General features: G+C 36.9%; 1 protein-coding gene across 1 annotated transcript; it reads left to right on the top strand.

The window, feature by feature from the left end:
- Positions 1 to 432: 432 nt before the first annotated feature.
- CSN2 (casein beta) lies at positions 433 to 7,539 on the top strand. The gene is made up of 7 exons (XM_052641775.1): positions 433 to 525; positions 2,519 to 2,581; positions 3,316 to 3,342; positions 3,455 to 3,481; positions 5,518 to 5,541; positions 5,638 to 5,679; positions 7,009 to 7,539. The coding sequence occupies exons 1-7, from the start codon at positions 433 to 435 to the stop codon at positions 7,537 to 7,539; spliced, it is 807 nt and encodes a 268-aa protein (XP_052497735.1).
- Positions 7,540 to 19,113: the final 11,574 nt, after the last annotated feature.

Raw genomic sequence — 19,113 nt, 5'->3', positions numbered from 1 at the left:
TTTTTAGTCTATACTCTCTTCACTCTTCAGGTCTAAGCTATCATCGTGTGCTTGTTAGCTTCTTACTTTCTCCATTATAGCTTAAACACTAACAACTATTCAGGTTGGCATGAAATTGTGTTCTTTGTGTGGCCTGTATATTTCCGTTGTGTATTAGAGTTTACCCCAAGATCTCAAAGACCCACTGAATACTAAAGAGACCTCATTGTGGTTACAATAATTTGGGGACTGGGCCAAAACTTCCGTGCATCCCAGCCAAGATCTGTAGCTACTGGACAATTTCATTTCCTTTATCAGATTGTGAATTATTTCTGTTAAAATGCTCCCCAGAATTTCTGGGGACAGAAAAATAGGAAGAATTCATTTCCTAATCATGCGGATTTCTAGGAATTCAAATCCACTATTGGTTTTATTTCAAACCACAAAATTAGCATGCCATTAAATACTATATATAAACCGCCACAAAATCAGATCATTATCCATTCAGCTTCTCCTTCACTTCTTCTCCTCTACTTTGGAAAAAAGGTAAGAATCTCAGATATAATTTCAGTGTATCTGCTACTCATCTTTATTTCGGACTAGGTTAAAATGTAGAAAGAACATAATTGCTTAAAATAGATCTTAAAAATAAGGGTGTTTAAGATAAGGTTTACACTATTTTCAGCAAATATGTTAAAAAATAGAAGTGACTATAAAGATTTGATAAAAATTATAGTGACTGCAAATGTTTTAGGAATATAATAAGATGTAATAACAGTGGTTGCTATTTTCTTTAGCACAAGACTAGTTAACAGGCTGTATTAAAAGATCCTTTCTTGAATTAAATATTTTCAGTTTGATTAAACTTACCTCAGCCATAAAGGCAAGCACATTTAATTTATACTATGGGGATTTGAATAATTATTACTGAAGAAGCTCTACCAACAAAAAGTTTATAGAGCTAGAATATTTAGTCAAGAGATAAAGAGGGTTGTTAGGATATATATGCTATTTGAAAGGTATTTATTAAAGAAGAGTGTATTTATCAAAATTTCTCAGAACATCCAAATTTCAAGTTTATCATTTATCTTACAATATTTCAAAAATATTAAAATAGATACATGAAATACAGAAGTAAATTAAAGAGAAAGTATTTTACTTGGTAAAAAAATTCTAGGTTGGACAGAGAGTGCCAGGAAACAAAAACAATGAAAAATGTGACCTGACAGAAATTATAGCTCAAAGTATAGTAGTCAGTAGTGAAATGGCTTAAAAATTGGTATATAAAATGCTAGTTATAAAATAAACAAAATGCAATAATATCCTCCCTACATGTAATGAATTCTAGGTATTATGCTCTTTTTTGAAGTCTTGACAATAAAAATTTATTTAGAAGTTTATAGACATCTTGAATAAAGTGAAACAAATTAAGAATTAGCATCCATGAGAAAAATATAGAAAAATTTTCCTAATTTAGTTTGAAAATCTGGGATTGAAGATGTGTGTCAAGAGATGTTGGTGGCAAGAACATATTTTTTTTCAAGAACTTATAAAAATGCAACAAAACAAACCATTTAATACATTTTGGTCAAAAACAATAATGTATTTTATTTTATGCTCCAAGGAGAAGTAGTCTAAAGTGGGGACTCGGCAAGAGAAACTGGCACCCTGGTAAATTACCAAGAGATAAGTACACAGTTCTATGTAGAGAAAATAAGCATAGTGTATGGTCTCTAAAATTATGTGAGACAAAGCAGAGATGACATTAGGCATGTGGGGATGGAGACTGAGTAGAGAAGAAACAATCTAATCAGTCCGAAAAAACGTCTCGATCAGTGGAACAAATAGAAGAAATGCTAAAATGAAACAGAAGTCTTACTGGAAATAAAAGATATGAATAAGACAAAAATTCATGAAAATCAGTTTAGTAGAGAAAAGATAAAAATAAAGTATGACCTTCTTCATACACATTGTTTGATCACATGCACTTCAATAAAACTGAGTCTCCAACAGAAATGAAACATTAATATTTTGTTCACTGCTCTAATCCCAGAATCTAAGCGATATCTGGCAATAAAAATAATAAATATATATTTTTAAATATGTGAATCAACCACTTAATTTTTCTGTAAATATCTGTAACTTCTCTTCTGTCTTTCCAAAAACACTCATAAGTACTGTGAATGAGATGAAAAAGAGTGAAGTAGGATATAGGCTGTTAGCAGAAAACATCTGAATGGCTGGCAGTGAAACAGCTTGAAATGTAAGATTAATGAGTAATAGTAAATTTTAACCTTGGCCATATGATAAAATGTTTATTAATATTTTTCTAAAATACAGAGCTTTTTGTTTTTGCCATGAGGTTTGCAGGATCTTGGTTCCCTGACCAGGGATCAAACCTGTGCTCCCCTGGAAGCATGGAGTCTTGGACATTTGTATTATACACTATCTTTGGTTCCTTTTAAAGGGAAGTAATTTTACTTAAATAAGAAAATAGATTGGCAAGTAATACAGTGTTTCCTCATCTTCCCATTCACAGGAATCGAGAGCCATGAAGGTCCTCATCCTTGCCTGTCTGGTGGCTCTGGCCCTTGCAAGAGAGGTAAATACAGAAAAAAATGTTGAAATAAATAAGACTAGTACTGTCTGCCTATGTGTAGAAAATCACATTACCAACATCATAAATGTATAAATAATGCACAATCTCAGATTTATTTTTTAATGCTAAGAAAGTCATTTACGTTCATCCACTATCTCAACAGTATCCTATAGGACCACAACTCTGGGTCAAGTGCTTTCTATAGTATTGTACCATCTGAACCATCAATTCCTAAAGAAAAAGGAAAAGAAACCAATAAGCAACAGACTGACAAGAAGGAACACAGACAAGAACAAAAAATGAGTAATAGTGCACAAATACAATTGCATGCATATACAATCTAGATAAATATATCTTATTCCAGTGATGAAATATTTGTATCTCTTACTGTAGGGTGCTAGGTTTACCTGTGTCTGTTCAACACAGGATGATACTCCAGAGGATGACATATCAGACAACAATAATACATATGTTCATAATTATAATAAAAAGTGTTCAGTAAAAATTAAAATAACTCCTTTTCTGTTAGCCATAAAAACTCTTCATTAAGGTAAAACAAAAATATACCAATGAAAGTTATTAATTTAAAATACTCTCAAAAGACATATAACATTTTTATTTTTCAGATTTGTGAAATAGATAGCTCTGAATAAAGCAAGTAAAAGTTAGGTAGGAAAAATATTTAATAATGAGTTGACTGCGGGAACTAAAGTTTGTTTTTTTTTTTCTCTCTTTAGCAGGAAGAACTCAATGTAGTCGGTGAGGTAAGATATTTTTATACAAAGAAAAAAATTAATTTAACTGTAAAATAGTAACAGACTCTGATGATTTAGCAGAAGACTCAGCTAATTGTCAATTTTTATTTTTCCTTTATAGACTGTGGAAAGCCTTTCAAGCAGTGAGGTAAGATAATGTTCATTCAGACGCAATTTCCCAGATTTAGAGCAATAAAACACTGTATTATCTTTTTGTGTTACATTAATGGCAACCCACTCCAGTACTCTTGCCTGGAAAACCCCACGGACAGAGGAGCCTGGTGGGCTGCAGTCCACGGGGTTGCTAAGAGTCGGACACGAATGAGCAGCTTCACTTTCACTTTTCACTTTCACGCATTGGAGAAGGAAATGGCAACCCACTCCAGTGTTCTTGCCTGGAGAATCCCAGGGACGGGGGAGCCTTGTGGCTGCTGTCTATGGGGTCTCACAGTGTTGGATACGACTGAAGCGACTTAGCAGCAGCAGCAGCAGGGCAGTTAAGGCTTCTCTAATAGCTCAGTTGGTAAAGAATATGCCTGCAATGCAGAAGACCCTGGTTCGATTCCTGAAGATCTGCAGGAGAAGGGATAGGCTACCCACTCCAGTGTTCTTTAGGCTAATGTGGCTACGTACAGACTGGTAACTATTGTCAGTTTCCACTGTATATATTTTAAAGGAATAAATGTGTAGAAGGTTTAATATTCTAGTAATTTCTAAGTGGGTTTGTTATTGGAAACTGTGTCACTGTGCCCTGCTTTTTTTCCTTAATGAACTGTACAGTCCTCTTTTCTGTCTTAAACTCTCTCTGTTTACCTTTCCATGCTTTGGCATTTATTGAGCACTTTCTGTTTCAGACTTTGACTAGGAACTGCAGTACGAACTGGAGAGAGGGATGCACTTTGTAAAGTGTGGGCAGACATGCAAATGGACATATTTTATTATTATACCAGCAATCTAGTAAATAAGAGGCAGTGAGAATGAGCGTAGTCCTAAATCTGCCTGGTGGAGTGAGGTAGATATTAACCCTACGCCACTTTTTTGGGTCTGTCATCAGCTGTTGGTTAAATAGTGCATCGATATACTTTGTCTCTTCACAAAGGACATAAGATCCTTGCCGACTAAGGTCCGTCTAGTCAAGGCTATGGTTTTTCCTGTGGTCATGTATGGATGTGAGAGTTGGACTGTGAAGAAGGCTGAGCACCGAAGAATTGATGCTTTTGAACTGTGGTGTTGGAGAAGATTCTTGAGAGTCCCTTGGACTGCAAGGAGATCCAACCAGTCCATTCTGAAGGAGATCAGCCCTGGGATTTCTTTGGAAGGAATGATGCGAAAGCGGAAACTCCAGTACTCTGGCCACCTCATGCAAAGAGTTGACTCATTGGACAAGACTTTGATGCTGGGAGGGATTGGGGGCAGGAGGAGAAGGGGACGACCGAGGATAAGATGGCTGGATGGCATCACTGACTCGATGGACATGAGTCTGAGTGAACTCCGGGAGTTGGTGATGGACAGGGAGGCCTGGCATGCTGCGATTCATGGGGTCGTGAAGAGTTGGACATGACTGAGTGACTGAAGTGAACTGAACTGAACTGAAGAATGATTAAGAAGTGCATTAGTGGTTATTATTATATATTTTCAATGACTATTATTCTTTTAGAACCAGATGAAAATATTAGAGATCATTTGTTTTCCTAAGGAGAGAACAGGGTGATTGAGGGACAGGTATGCATGCAAAGTTGTTTCAGCCCTTTCCAACTCTATATGACCCTATGGACTGTAACCTGCCAGGTTCCTCTGTCCATGGGATTCTCCAGGCAAGAATACTGGAGTGGGTTGTCATCTCCTCCTCCAGGGCCTAGGAATTGAACCTGCATCTGTTATGTCTCCTGCATTGGCAGGCAGGTTCTTTACCACTAGCACCACCTGGGAAGCCCAATTAGCATCTGTTAAATGCCTCTTTGGGTACTATGCTCTCTAATCCTCTTTTTCTTGACTGCATCATCTTTTTTTTATACAACAGCCTTATTCAGAATAGTGGAACATAAACTTTCAGCCATAAAATAATGATATCATCAAATGAGCTGTCCATATTAACCTATTAAATGTCTTCATTTTCTGATTTATGTTGACAAATATGAATTTTTCTTTAAAGCTAAACCTGATTTTATTTTTATTTTTCCAAAGGAATCTATTACACACATCAATAAGGTAAAACCTCCATATTTAAATGTACATTTTTTAAAATTTCATGTTTGATTTTTATAAACAGCATTTCTTTATGTGCGATTTTTTTTTTTTTACCAGAAAATTGAGAAGTTTCAAAGTGAGGAACAACAGCAAACAGAGGTAATTTGTTTACTACGAGTATATTTTGAGAAGTATTATGAAACATAACACATAAAAAGATTTATAATAATTATATTCAGTCTAAGAATGGTAATATAAATGTCAGTGTAAGAAATGAAAACTTTGACAAAATGAAAATATTTTAAAGATATAAACACATTTTAAAACACATAATCAAATTTCAGAGTATAGAATAAATACCTAAGAATAACTATTGATATATTCATTTTACTAATGGTATACCTGGTTTTAATAACTGCATATTAGTAGGAACAATTCAAGACTAGGGACTGTGATCCCCTTATTCTAATGATGGATATGCTGATGAAAGACAGTAGGGTGACATTGTGGCACTAATCCTCATTTGATCATTTATCAGCTGTATAACCTTGGCTCCACCTTTCTCTGTACATCATTTTCTTCACCTGTAAATTGAGAATATTCATAATTACCCAGAGTTGATGAACTGGCACACAGTGAATATTCATTGGTTTTATATTATATTTGATAGCTTTTATACTCACATTTATGAACGTGTGGAGTTCTAAAAAGTATTTCCATTACCCAGATGAGAGAAGTGAGGTACAGAACAATTGAGTATACAAATGTGTGACCATACCACATAGTTATTAAATAGCAGAACTTGCTTAAAAATAAGGATTTGGGGACAGCATAAAATTCTTTCATTATATTACTCTTGTGGTAACATATTTATCTAATTGTGATATTTAAGCTTTCCTATTTTAGAATTGAAGATTGATTGTTTGGCACTTAGGCCAAATATTTTCTAAGTCAAAATGAATTTACAACTTGATGCCTTTAAAGACTCAAGATTACCACCTTCTACCAAGAGAAGTAGTGCTAGAAGTTGGCCATTGTTAAGGAACTCCTTGAATTTAAAAAACACATATTAAGACTTAGTTTCCATTAAAACAAACAAAAATAAACCTCAGAGTAACTTTTTAAGTCTTTTTAAAATAGATCTTTCTTTGTTATATGAAATCAGTTTGGACTATTATCCAAAGTATGTAGCTACCACTCTGCAGGCAACTCAGGAAGAGGTGGAATAAGTGTTGAAATCTCCAAACCCTGATTTCACTTGACTCTCTGATTTCACTTGTGAAGGAAGTTGGGTTAATGAGAAATCCTTCAGCGAGCATTTTACTCATTAGTCTTCATATGACCCCAAACAATTTCTTAACCAAACCAAATGGAAGATTTTCTTTCTCTCTCTTCACTGAATTATGTTTTAAAAAGAGGAGGATAATTCATCATGAATAACAATTATAACTGGATTATGGACTCAAAGATTTTTTTCCTTCTTTCCAGGATGAACTCCAGGATAAAATCCACCCCTTTGCCCAGACACAGTCTCTAGTCTATCCCTTCACTGGGCCCATCCCTAACAGCCTCCCACAAAACATCCTGCCTCTTACTCAAACCCCTGTGGTGGTGCCACCTTTCCTTCAGCCTGAAATAATGGGAGTCCCCAAAGTGAAGGAGACTATGGTTCCTAAGCACAAAGAAATGCCCTTCCCTAAATATCCAGTTGAGCCCTTTACTGAAAGCCAGAGCCTGACTCTCACTGATGCTGAAAAGCTGCACCTTCCTCTGCCTCTGCTCCAGTCTTGGATGCACCAACCTCTCCAGCCTCTTCCTCCAACCGTCATGTTTCCTCCTCAGTCCGTGCTGTCCCTTTCTCAGCCCAAAGTTCTGCCTGTTCCCCAGAAAGCAGTGCCCCAGAGAGACATGCCCATCCAGGCCTTTCTGCTGTACCAGGAGCCTGTACTTGGTCCTGTCCGGGGACCCTTCCCTATTCTTGTAAGTCTAAATTTACTACCTGTGCTGTTTAACTTCTGATGTTTGTATGATATTCGAGTAATTAAGAGCCCTACAAAAAAATGAATAATGAATGGTTCCAAAATAAGCATAGCTGAGATTAATGATTCTCAGCATTAGTTATAAATAGAATAAGCTGGAAAACCTTCACCTCCCCTCCACCACCAGATCTCAATGTCTAGGCTTACCCATGGAGATTCTGATTAACTGTTCTTTCTATGTAGAAGAAACTTATTGGGAAGAAATAATATCATGGACTATGATTTAATTGGTCTGTTGAGAACTTAGATGAAGGGGATTAAGTTACAATAAAGCCAGAATTGAACTTGATAATCTCATTTGGCTAAGAATAACAAACCTAAGAAGGTTTGCTATTTTCTACAATTTTGAAGTTTTCCTTATGCACAATTATTTCACCACATGACTCATTTCACATCTTGTTTTTGATATATGAGCATATGAGGGCAAAATACTGAGATGCTTATTTCAATACTCAGGGAAAATTTTCTTGCCAAAAGATAAGAATTGTAGAATTCATTCACTTATTTTATTTTATTTTTTTTAATTTTTAAGGTCTAAGAGGATTTCAAAGTGAATGCCCCCTCCTCACTTTTGGTAAGCTTTAGGAGATTGGAGGCAGACTGATCATTTTTATAGTTAATATCTTTTACATTTCATTTTCCTGGATAAGCCCCAATAGTAGCAATTTCTATCAGTATACCAGCTTAAAGATTGATTTTAAATTTATTTTCAATGATTGACTGTTATTTACTGACCTGAAATTATGTATCTGTTATATTTCAAATAATGCAAAACTGTATATATATGGTGTTGACAGATTTGATTGGTTTTCTTTCAATTGCCTATATCCTTATTATTGATTGCAATCATTTATAGAAAAAACTGAAAATAATTTCTTATACTTTTATGTAAACCTGTTAGAGCTTGTTTTAAAGATCAACTGCATTCACATTTCTAATCTAGTCATTATGAGCTTCAATTGTTTTATCTCACTTAAAATTTATATATTGTCTTTTAATTCATGAGTCAAAATACAATCTCACAGTCCAGACATGGGACTTAAAAGGGGAATAGCATATAGTTTTGATATTCTTAAAGATATACATCCTTTTGTGATCATGATTCAGCAGACATTTTAATAAAACAATTCCAAGTGAGCCGATACTTGGTCCTAGAGGAATTTTTATAACCTTTAAGATAATGCACAGCATGGCGTTTTTGTAATAAGATTTCTTTTATGAAAAAGTCACACCAAAATTGGAAATGGGGTGAGATGAAGAGTTATAACATATAACTAAATGTACATTTGTTCTCTATTCCACAGAATTGACTGCGACTGGAAATATGGCAACTTTCAATCCTTGCATCATGCTACTAAGATAATTTTTAAATGAGTATACATGGAACAAAAAATGAAACTTTATTCCTTTATTTATTTTATGCTTTTTCATCTTAATTTGCATTTGAGTCATAAACTATATACTTTCAAAATGTTAATTCAACATTAGCATAAAAGTTCAGTTTTAACTTGGAAATATCATGAACATATCAAAATATGTATAAAAATAATTTCTGGAATTGTGATTATTATTTCTTTAAGAATCTATTTCCTAACCAGTCATTTCAATAAATTAACCCTTAGGCATATTTAAATTTTCTTGTCTTTATTATATTTTAAAAAATGAAATTGGTCTCTTTATTGTTTACTTAAATTTATCTTTGATGTTAAAAATAGCTGTGGAAAATTAAAATTGAATAGAATTCTTTGAATTGAATACCAAAGGATATGAAAAAGTAGAGGGAAAAGATAGGGTGAGCCTATGCTACATATGTCCTTAGAAAGTCTTGGTTTATACCTGTTACCTAAGTTAAACAATTATACTTGTTCCTTTCTCTCTTGAAAGTACCCAGCATTGGATGTTAAATTTTATAGTCATCCTAGACAAAAAAAAAAACACCTCAAATGTGATATCTGAATCACAGCTCTACAATGTGGTAGATAAGTGGTGCTGTGTAAGTTAGTCTCCAAGAGATTCCATTTCTACATTTATAAACAGTCAATTTAAGGTGTTTTATTGAAGTTTTAATGTGAAAAGTGCACTATATGGTGCATGATAGGAGTTCCTGGTTGAATCTCATTTCTGACTTCACTGACACCAGTGCAGCAAGGACTAGTGTTACAATCAGAAGGAGCTGAGTTGTGTAATTTTAGCCATTAATGCCCAAGAGACTAGAACTTATACAAAGCTCTAATATCCATTGTCTCTGTCTGTGGAGTAATTATTTCATTGCCATGAATTATCTGTCTGTCATATCCTACATTTTTGTACATGATTCAGTTCCCTTCAGTTCACACAATGACTTGCCTAATTTCATCTTTCCTGCATCCTCCATGTTTTCCTCACTTCAGGATTTAGTGAAGCCGTACTTAGGCACAATATTTCTTATCTTTAAAGAATAATTCCATCTTTGAGAGTTGTTGTTGTTCAGTCACTAGGTCATGTCCAATTCTTTGTGACCCCATGCACTGCAGCACGCCAGGCTTCCCTGTCCTTCGCTCTCTCCTGGAGTTTGCTCAGACTCATGTAGATTGAGTCGGTGATGGTATCCAACTATCTCATCAACTGTTGTGCCCTTCTCCTCCTACCCTCAGTCTTTACCAGCATCAGAGTCTTTCTCAGATTCTTTAGGTTATTATATAACAACTATCATAAAAGGAGTATCTAAATGGCCGTGTCCATTATTTCACATGTTATTCTCTCTTTAACTTGCTCCAATCCCAATTTTATCCCTATGGGAATGCTTTATTGAAGATCACCAACAACTTTTATTTTACTAATCGTTTTGTTTTACCCAACCTCTCAGTGAGTGTTATGAGGTAGAGTTGACTATTTATTCATTTTGAAATATTACGCTTCATTTCATTTGATATCCTAAAGCTCATAAGGTGTGGTTTTTCTCTTAACTCACTAGACACTTCTTTGAAGTGTCTCTTCTGGCATTTTCTCCTTTTCCAAAATTTTGATGGTTGGAGTACCCTAGATTTTAGCCTTACTTTGTTTGATGTTGTTCAGTTCCATTCTCAGCTCAGAGCTTCCAACTGTATGTCTCCAAACTTACTCATTTTGTAAACTCCAAACTCATGCACTCAACTGCATTCTTGACCTCCACACTGAATTATCTAATTAATGTCCTAAATCTGGCATGACCAAGCATAAATTATTGTCTGAATCCAGTCCCCAACTTGCTCAAAATTTAATTAAACATAATTCAGTTACGAAGGCAGCTGATATCGTATGCAATAGACCTGAATGGGAACTTCACAAAAGAAGTTATCTTAATTGTCAATAAAAACATGAAAAATACTCTACATCATCAATCTTCAGAAAAATGCAAATTAAAGGTGCCTAATAATATCATGACACAACCATCAGAATGACTGAAATGAAAAGAATTGTAATACAGTTCAGTTCAGTCCAGTTACTCAGTCGTCTCCAACTCTTCGCGACCCCATGAACTGCAGCATGACAGACCTTCCTGTCCATCACCAACTCCCAGAGTTTACTCAGACTCATGTCCATTGAGTTGGTGATGCCATCCAACCATCTCATCCTCTGTCGTCCCCTTCTCCTCCTGCCCTCAGTCTTTCCCAGCATCAGGGTCTTTTCCAATGAGTCAGCTCTTCTCATCAGGTGGCCAAAGTATTGGAGTTTCAGCTTCAACATCAGTCCTTCCAATGAACACCCAGGACTGATCTCTTTTAGGATGGACTAGTTGGATCTCCTTGCAGTCCAAGGGACTCTCAAGAGTCTTCTCCAACACCACAGTTCAAAAGCATCAATTCCTTGGCACTCAGCTTTCGTTATAGTCCATGTCTCACATCTACACATGACTATTGGAAAAACCATAACCTTGACTAGGTGGACCTTTGTTGACAAAGTAATGTCTCGGCTTTTTAATATGTTGTCTAGATTGGTCATAACTTTCCTTCCAAGAAGTAATTGTCTTTTAATTTCATGGCTGCAGTCACCATCTGCAGTGATTTTGGAGCCCCAAAATATAAAGTCAGCCACTGTTTCCACTGTTGCCCCATCTATTTGCCATGAAGTGATGGGACTGGATGCCACGATCTTAGTTTTCTGAACGTCGAGCTTTAAGCCAGCCTTTTTACTCTCCTCTTTCACTTTCATCAAGAGGCTCTTTAGTTCCTCTTCACTTCCTGCCATAAGGGTGGTGTCATCTGCATATCTGAGGTTATTGATATTTCTCTGGGCAATTTTGATTCCAGCCTGCACTTCTTCCAGCCCAGCGTTTCTCATGATGTACTCTGCATATAAATTAAATAAGCAGAGTGACAATATACAGCCTTTACATACTCTGTTTCCTATTTGGAACAAGTCTGTTGTTCCATGTCCAGTTCTAACTGTTGCTTCCTGACCTGCATACAGGTTTCTCAAGAGGCAAGTCAGGTGGTCTGGTATTCTCATCTGTTTCAGAATTTTCCACAGTTTATTGTGATCCACACAGTCAAAGGCTTTGGCATAGCCAATACAGCAGAAATAGATGTTTTTCTGGAACTCTCTTACTTTTTCGATGATCCAGAGGATGTTGGCAATTTGATCTCTGGTTCCTCTGCCTTTTCTAAAACCAGCTTTAACATCTGGAAGTTCATGGTTCACGTAATGCAAAATGTAATACAAAATGTCTGCAAAAACAAAGGAATGAAAAGTAATGCTAAAAAATGTTAATATTTACAGAAATTTTTATAGTAGTAAAGAATTCACCTGCAATACAGGAGACCTGGGTTAGATCCCTGGGTTGGAAGACCTCCTGGAGAAGGAAATGGCTACCCAATCTAGTATTCTTGTCTGGAGAAGACAAGAATGGACAGAGAAGCCCAGCGGGCTATGGTCCATCAGGTCACAAAGAGTCAGCAAGCACGCGTGCGCGTGCACACGCACACACACACACACACACACACACACACACACACTCTAAAACATTTACCCAAGCTTCTCAGCCACGTTATTGTTGACGTTCCAAATTAAAATTAACAGAAGTGTGAATAATAGTATTTTGTATAAATAAATTGTAGTATATAATGCAAAGAGATATTATAATTAATGTGAATGAATTACTGTCACAGAAAACAACATGGATGAATTTTTTATAAATAATATTGAGTGATAGTCAATGGACACAAAATATAATGCAATGTAGTGCCCCCCATAATTAGATAATTTAGAATCGATGAGTAGTTAATATCTGATGAGGTAAACTAGACTACTGGTTATCTGAGAGAAGGAAGAACTTGACAGGGAATGTGAGAAAGTTCTCTTAGGTACTAGTGCTATTATTCCCCTTAGCCTGGAATATGAATATTCTGTGGTAATTTTTTTAATGTGGTGATGTTTAGTTGCTAAATCATGTCTAACTCTTGTGACCCCAGTTACTACAGCCCGCCAGTCTTCATTCATGGGATTTTCCAGGCAAGAATTCTGGAGTGGGTTGCTATTTCCCTCTCTAGGGGATCTTCCCTACTTCCCAAGCTAGGGATAGAGCCAGTGTCTTTAATGTTTTCTGCACCGGCAGGTGGGTTCTTTACCACTAGTGCCACTGGGGAGCACTCAGTATGTGGCGTGGTGGCAGTGGTTTAGTTGTTAACCCATGTCCGACTCTTGCGACCCCAAGGCTGTAGCCTGCCAGGCTCCTCCGTCCATGGGATTTTACAGGCAAGAATACTGGAGTGGGTTACCGTTTCCTTCTCCAGGGGATCTCCCTTACCCAGGGATCAAGCCCAGGCCTCCTGCATTGTAGGTAGATTTTTTACCAACTGAGCTATGGGGGAAGCACAGTATGTGGCCTATTTTCTTCCTCTTTTCTATGATTGGGCCTTCACCAACGCAGAATCACTTCTTTGCTTTTGAGCTTGAATGTAATTACATACAAGAGTATAAAAAATGGTTTCCTAAGAAGCTATGGAATATTGGTTTTTGCTACCGTTAAATGTGGAGTTTTAGCCCCCACTGAGGTAGAATCTTTCAAATGAGAAGCAGGAGATGAGAGAGAACTTTCACATAATTTCTCCCTTCTTTTATTCTCTGTATATTACTCAGAGGTGGACATTGCAAAATAATCACCTTCCATTTTTGATAGCTAAAAGAATTCAAAGGACCCAAACAGATTTTACTAACAGGACAGCTTTATTACAAGCAGAAGACAAAGTACAATAACAGGAGAAGGATATGCCCAGAAAGAGGTACTGAGATCTCAGAGACAAATTTTATTTATTCTTCTACTGCTTGGTTGTTGTTTAGTTACTCAGTTGAGTCTGACTCTTTGCAACCCCATGGACTGCAGCAGGCCAGGCAGCCCTGTCCTTCACTGTCTCCCGGAACTTGATCAGACTCATGTCCATTCAGTCAACGATGCCATCCAACCATCTCATCCTCTGTCATCCACTTCTCTTCCTGGCTTCAATTTTTCCCAGCATCAGGGTCTTTTCTAGTGAGTTGGCTCTTCGCATTAGGTGGTCAAAGTATTGAAACTTCAATTTCAGCATCAGTCCTTCCAATGAATATTCAGGACTGATTTCCTTTAGGATGGACTGGTTGGATCTCCTTGCAGTCCAAGGGACTTTCAAGAGTCTTCTCCAACACCAAAGTTCAAAAGCATCAATTCTTTGGTGCTCAGCTTTCTTTATAGTTCAACTCACATCCATACATGGCTACTGGAAAAACCATAGGTTTGACTAGACAGAACTTAGTCAGCAAAGTATTGTCTCTGCTTTTTAATATGCTTTCTAGTTTCAAGGAGCAAGCATCTTTTAATCATGGCTGTAGTCACAATCTGCAGTGATTTTGGAGCCCAAGAAAATAAAGTCTCTCACTGTTTCCATTGTTTCCCCATTTATTTGCCATGAAATGATGATCTTGGTTTTGAATGTTGGGTTTTAAGCTAGCTTTTTCACTCTCCTCTTTCACTTTCATCAAGAGGCTCTTTAGTTCTTCTTAGTTTTCTGCCATAAGTGTGGTGTCATCTTCGTATCTCAGTTTATTGATATTTCTCCCAGAAATCTTGATTCCAGCTTGTGATTCATCCAGCTTGGCATTTTGTATTATGTACTATGCATATAAGTTAAATAAGCAGGGTGACGATATACAGCCTTGACATACTCCTTTCCTGATTTGGAACCAGTCTGTTGTTCCATGTCTGGTTCTAACTGTTGCTTCTGAGCAGCAAACAGATTTCTCAGGAAGCAGGTAAGGTGGTCTGGTATTCTTCTCTTGAAGAATTTTCCAGTTTGTTGTGATCCGCAAAGTCAAAGACAAAGGCAAAAATCCAATTGTACACTTGCAATTTTTGGTTACATAAATTAATAAATCTCTTCCTTGTTGCCTCTGATGGTAATGCAGGAAACCTGGGTTCAGTACCTGGATTGGGAAGATCCTCTGGAGAATGGCTATCCACTCCAGTATTCCTACCTGGAGAATTCCATGAACAAAGGAGTCTGGTGGGCTATAGTACATGAGGTCGCAGAGAGTTGAACACAACTGAGCGACTCACACTTTCACTTTTTTTCTTACATTAATTTGTGATAAGGTTTATTTGTGTCATTTGGAGCCATAAGATTCTTGACAGAATACAACCATGTTTCCATACCTCATCAGTTCAGTTCAGTTCAGTCACTCAGTCGTGTGCGACTCTTTGCGACCTCATGAATCACAGCACGCCAGGCCCCCCTGTCCATCACCAACTCTTGGGGTTCACTGAAACTCATGTCCATCAAGTCTTTGATGCCATCCAGCCATCTCATCCTCTCATAGTTCTGTGTTAATGAAACTTTCATCACTTGTGGCCATAAATCTTATATATATATTTTTTAAAAAATCCAAGGTCTAATTTTTGAATTATAAAATTAATGTTTAGTTCAGCACTTCAAAACAAAATACCACATTCCAAATGGCTTAAGCAACAGGAACTTATTTTTCACAGTTCTCAAGACTGGCAGTCCATGGTCAAGGTGCCAGCAGATCCTGCAAATAATGAAGGCTCACTTCCTGGCCTTTTTACTGTATCCTCACATGAGAGAGAAATGATCATCTCTCTCATATCTCTTCTTTTAATGGAACTAATCCTACTCATAATTATTCCACTCTTATGACCTAATTGCCTCTAAAGATGCCACCTCCAAATGCCATCACACTGGGTATTAGAGCTTCAATATATGAATGGGGGGAGGGGGGACACAAATATTTAATCTATAGTAATTAACATGACCTGATTCACAAACTGGGTAAGTCTTGTGAAATTTATGAAAGTAAAATCTCAACTACTGAAAGTGAAATACGTTGGAAGATATGGAAAATTTAGAGAACCTCCAGATCCCAAATGCTCCTGAAAGTCTCCCTGTAACTCTTTTTCATGGTAAAATTATGATTTCTTTGTTTATGACAGCTAATTGTGACCTTAATTTCCAACCTCTCATTTTGCTTCATTATAACCAAGATTCAACCTTGATATGAACTGGAAGTAGAATCAGAAGCCTGGAAAGTTCTGTTCTTAATGCACAGCCTAGCAAATAGACTAGAATCTTATGGGATGGATTTGGCCAATAAAAAGAAGGGGTTTATGTAGTTTGATGCCGGGAGCCAGCAGGAAGAGTCCCACCCATGGCAAAGGTCATGAGGTTAAGAGGCCCAACAGGCAAAGGCGAGTCGGGCCTTAAGGGAGCCTCGCTGGATCTGCTCGTGCATCTGCCCCAAAACCAGAGTCTGCCTGCCTTGCTGCATTATGCCTTTCACCTATATTTCTGACATTATAGGGGGCTATCCCCCACCACCTTTTTCTGGAAAAAGTTAATTTAGAGCTTTTAGAAAATAAGTCTCCTGGGCATAATAAGAGTATTTCAATCCAAAAACCCCTCTGATGGCTTTCTAGCCTGCCTGACAGGTTTGTGCATGTGATTGTTTGCAGCCTCCCAACCAAGAGAGGCACAGGAAGCTTAAAACATCCTAGGAATGTAGGGGCTTCCAAGGGGTCAAAATCATTAGAATAGGACTGATTAAGGGTTTCATTGTTGAGCCAATACTTGCTGCCAAGTTTTCATATCTTTTATTTGTTGATATAGTTGGTATGTAGAAAAACAGGTAGTAGCCCTGGTATTAGCAACATTAGATCTTTGAGTTAAGTACTTTCTTTGTTATAACTCACTGCACCTTTGTTCTACAGGAATGTAACTTTATTTAGTACTTTGAGAGTGATGCAGATTAAAGAAAAAACACTTCAAGGGAAAATGAGTTTTCTGGTTGATAGACATTTATCTGGGAAAAGAGCCATAAAAATGTTAACAGGCCCCCTGGCCAGAAGATGATGTAAAACCACCTGAGACCTTTTGTATACAGGAAGGTATGCAAAAGGAAAGCTTGGTCTGAATCAGGGTCAGGACTGCTGCCCCTGCATAACTCTGCGTATTCCATTATTTCTTTATGTACAACTTGGGGTATATAAGCTGCTTTTGAAAATAAAGTTGTGGGTCTGGCACCAATGCTTGGCTCCCCCATGTTGTTCTTTTCTCCCCTTTCAGGCTGAATTCCCATCTGGAGCACAGAGGCTCTCCATGTCTACTTATTTGCCCTGGCTTCTAAGACCTTCGCGAGAGGGAGCCCAAGGCGGGGCACCCTCCGCTATTCAAGTGGGCACCGGTGGCCTACATAGACGGTGCAAGCTCCTTGTCTCGGAGCTTTACTGGTCTCCTGTGTAAACCAAGTTACTCAGCCTCTTTTCTCCACTAATTTTCCTACTACACTATTCTTTCCTAATCTCTCTTTATAAATAAATCTCTCCTCATTGACTTCATCCCTGCTTCGAATTCCCTGGATCCACTGGGGCTGGACCCTGGCAGTTTGTATTAAAAAAGAAAAAAAAAAAAAAACACAAAACATGTTTTTTCCATGTTAGACCATGTTAAAAAATTAGGAGATCTTGCACACCAACCCGCCTTTCTAGTTTCTTCTAGAGTCGCAATATTTGGTCACACGTGACGTGCATTCCTTTCTACATGCAACAGTGGAATGGAAGGAGTAACAGAAGAGAATGCATACATTTGTCAGTTCATCCTCAGAAAGATTTTCACAATCATTTCTTTTACTCACTTGTATTATTTGTGAAGTTCTAGAGGTCAGTTTGGTAACCACAATCAAAATGGAAACATTTAAGCATCTGTAAAAAGCTGTACTTAGTACCAATGGTCCATCAATTCCCTGTGTCTATAGTAAAAGTGTCAATGCCTCTCCTTTAAACTTTTCCATGAAGGATAAACTCTTACAAAAATATTTACTGCCTAACTACAGTTGACTGAAAACTCTAGTTGGAGGTGCAAATTATTGAAATTGCATTTCCTACCTCAGGGAAAATGGAATGAGACTAGCGTCACTAAACTTAGTGATAACTGGTGAACTCCAAAGCAAGGTGATAATTAAAAATTTCAGAGATATAGTGAATGGAGCAATTATTTCATGAGAAATGGTCAAAGCAGATGTGATCTCTGTGTGAGGCTAATTATTATATCCTTAGGAAAATTTAATGGTTGTGTTATCATGCTGGTTTTTGATGTAGCAATACAAAAATTTTCTAGTGAACATAATTTGCTGAACAAAACTCTGGCTCAAACTGCTATTAGAGTGAGTGATGATTCACCCCACCTGCTATTTACAAATAAGAATCAATTTATGGAGCTATATTCCTGGAATGAAAGGAACATCACAATTTTATAGGAGAGATCATGCTATAACATCATATTTCCAACTCTTGTACTTGCCTTCAGATTATGAATTTGAAGCATTTACCTGGATAAAAGGAACTATGTGATCTTATTACAGACTCTGAGATCCATGCTTTGTCTTATCACTCATTAGTTGGATGGAGAAATGTCCTGATAATCTATTGTTCATGTCGAGATTTCTTTGAATCAAGTAATAATTTGTGTTGCTACCCGAGTTTGCCTCCTTTCAAGCCTAGTGATATTCTAAATCATTTATAAGTCATCAGTTCAGAGTGTAATGTTTGACTGGATATATTTAGACATTCCTCTAATCCCCATATTATTCCTCTGCTTTATGGAATAAGGAGGTCAAAAAAATGCTAAATAGAAGCCATTCTTGTGTCTCTTTCTATCATAAAATCATAATTTGCATTTATGGGGGAATTACAGCTGTTGAACACTAAAAGATGCAAAGACTAAAAGAGATAGTGAATTACATCATTATTCCACTTCCTCATTTGGCCTTTAAAATAGCTTCTTGGAGGATAACAACAGATTATTTCAAACTTAATGAGGTTATGGCACCTATTACAGGTGGCATTTTTAATATGATACATGTCAGGCAAATTCCTGATATTTATTTCACAGCTAGTAAATTCATTTTTTTTTTTCCCTCTGACTTAGCTAAAGGAAAAAAAAATACCAGAAACAGTTTGCTCTCGTCTTAAAAGCAGAACTTTCTCTCTCATGGGACAGCGTTTAAGGACAAGTTTGCTCTAGTCTTGTACCACAGTTTAATCTACAGAAAATGC

Source organism: Budorcas taxicolor, chromosome 6 (genome assembly GCF_023091745.1).
Source record: "Budorcas taxicolor isolate Tak-1 chromosome 6, Takin1.1, whole genome shotgun sequence".
Classification (NCBI taxonomy): Eukaryota; Metazoa; Chordata; class Mammalia; order Artiodactyla; family Bovidae; genus Budorcas; species Budorcas taxicolor.
Note: the sequence above shows the minus strand (reverse complement) of the source record. Positions and strands in the feature narration are given on the sequence as shown.

Coding starts and splice junctions, on each gene's coding strand:
- CSN2 (XM_052641775.1), top strand. CDS start 433: ATGCCATTAAATACTATATATAAACCGCCACAAAATCAGATCATTATC. Junction 2,582..3,315: donor CTCTGGCCCTTGCAAGAGAG/GTAAATACAGAA, acceptor TTCTCTCTTTAG/CAGGAAGAACTCAATGTAGT. Junction 5,680..7,008: donor AGGAACAACAGCAAACAGAG/GTAATTTGTTTA, acceptor CCTTCTTTCCAG/GATGAACTCCAGGATAAAAT.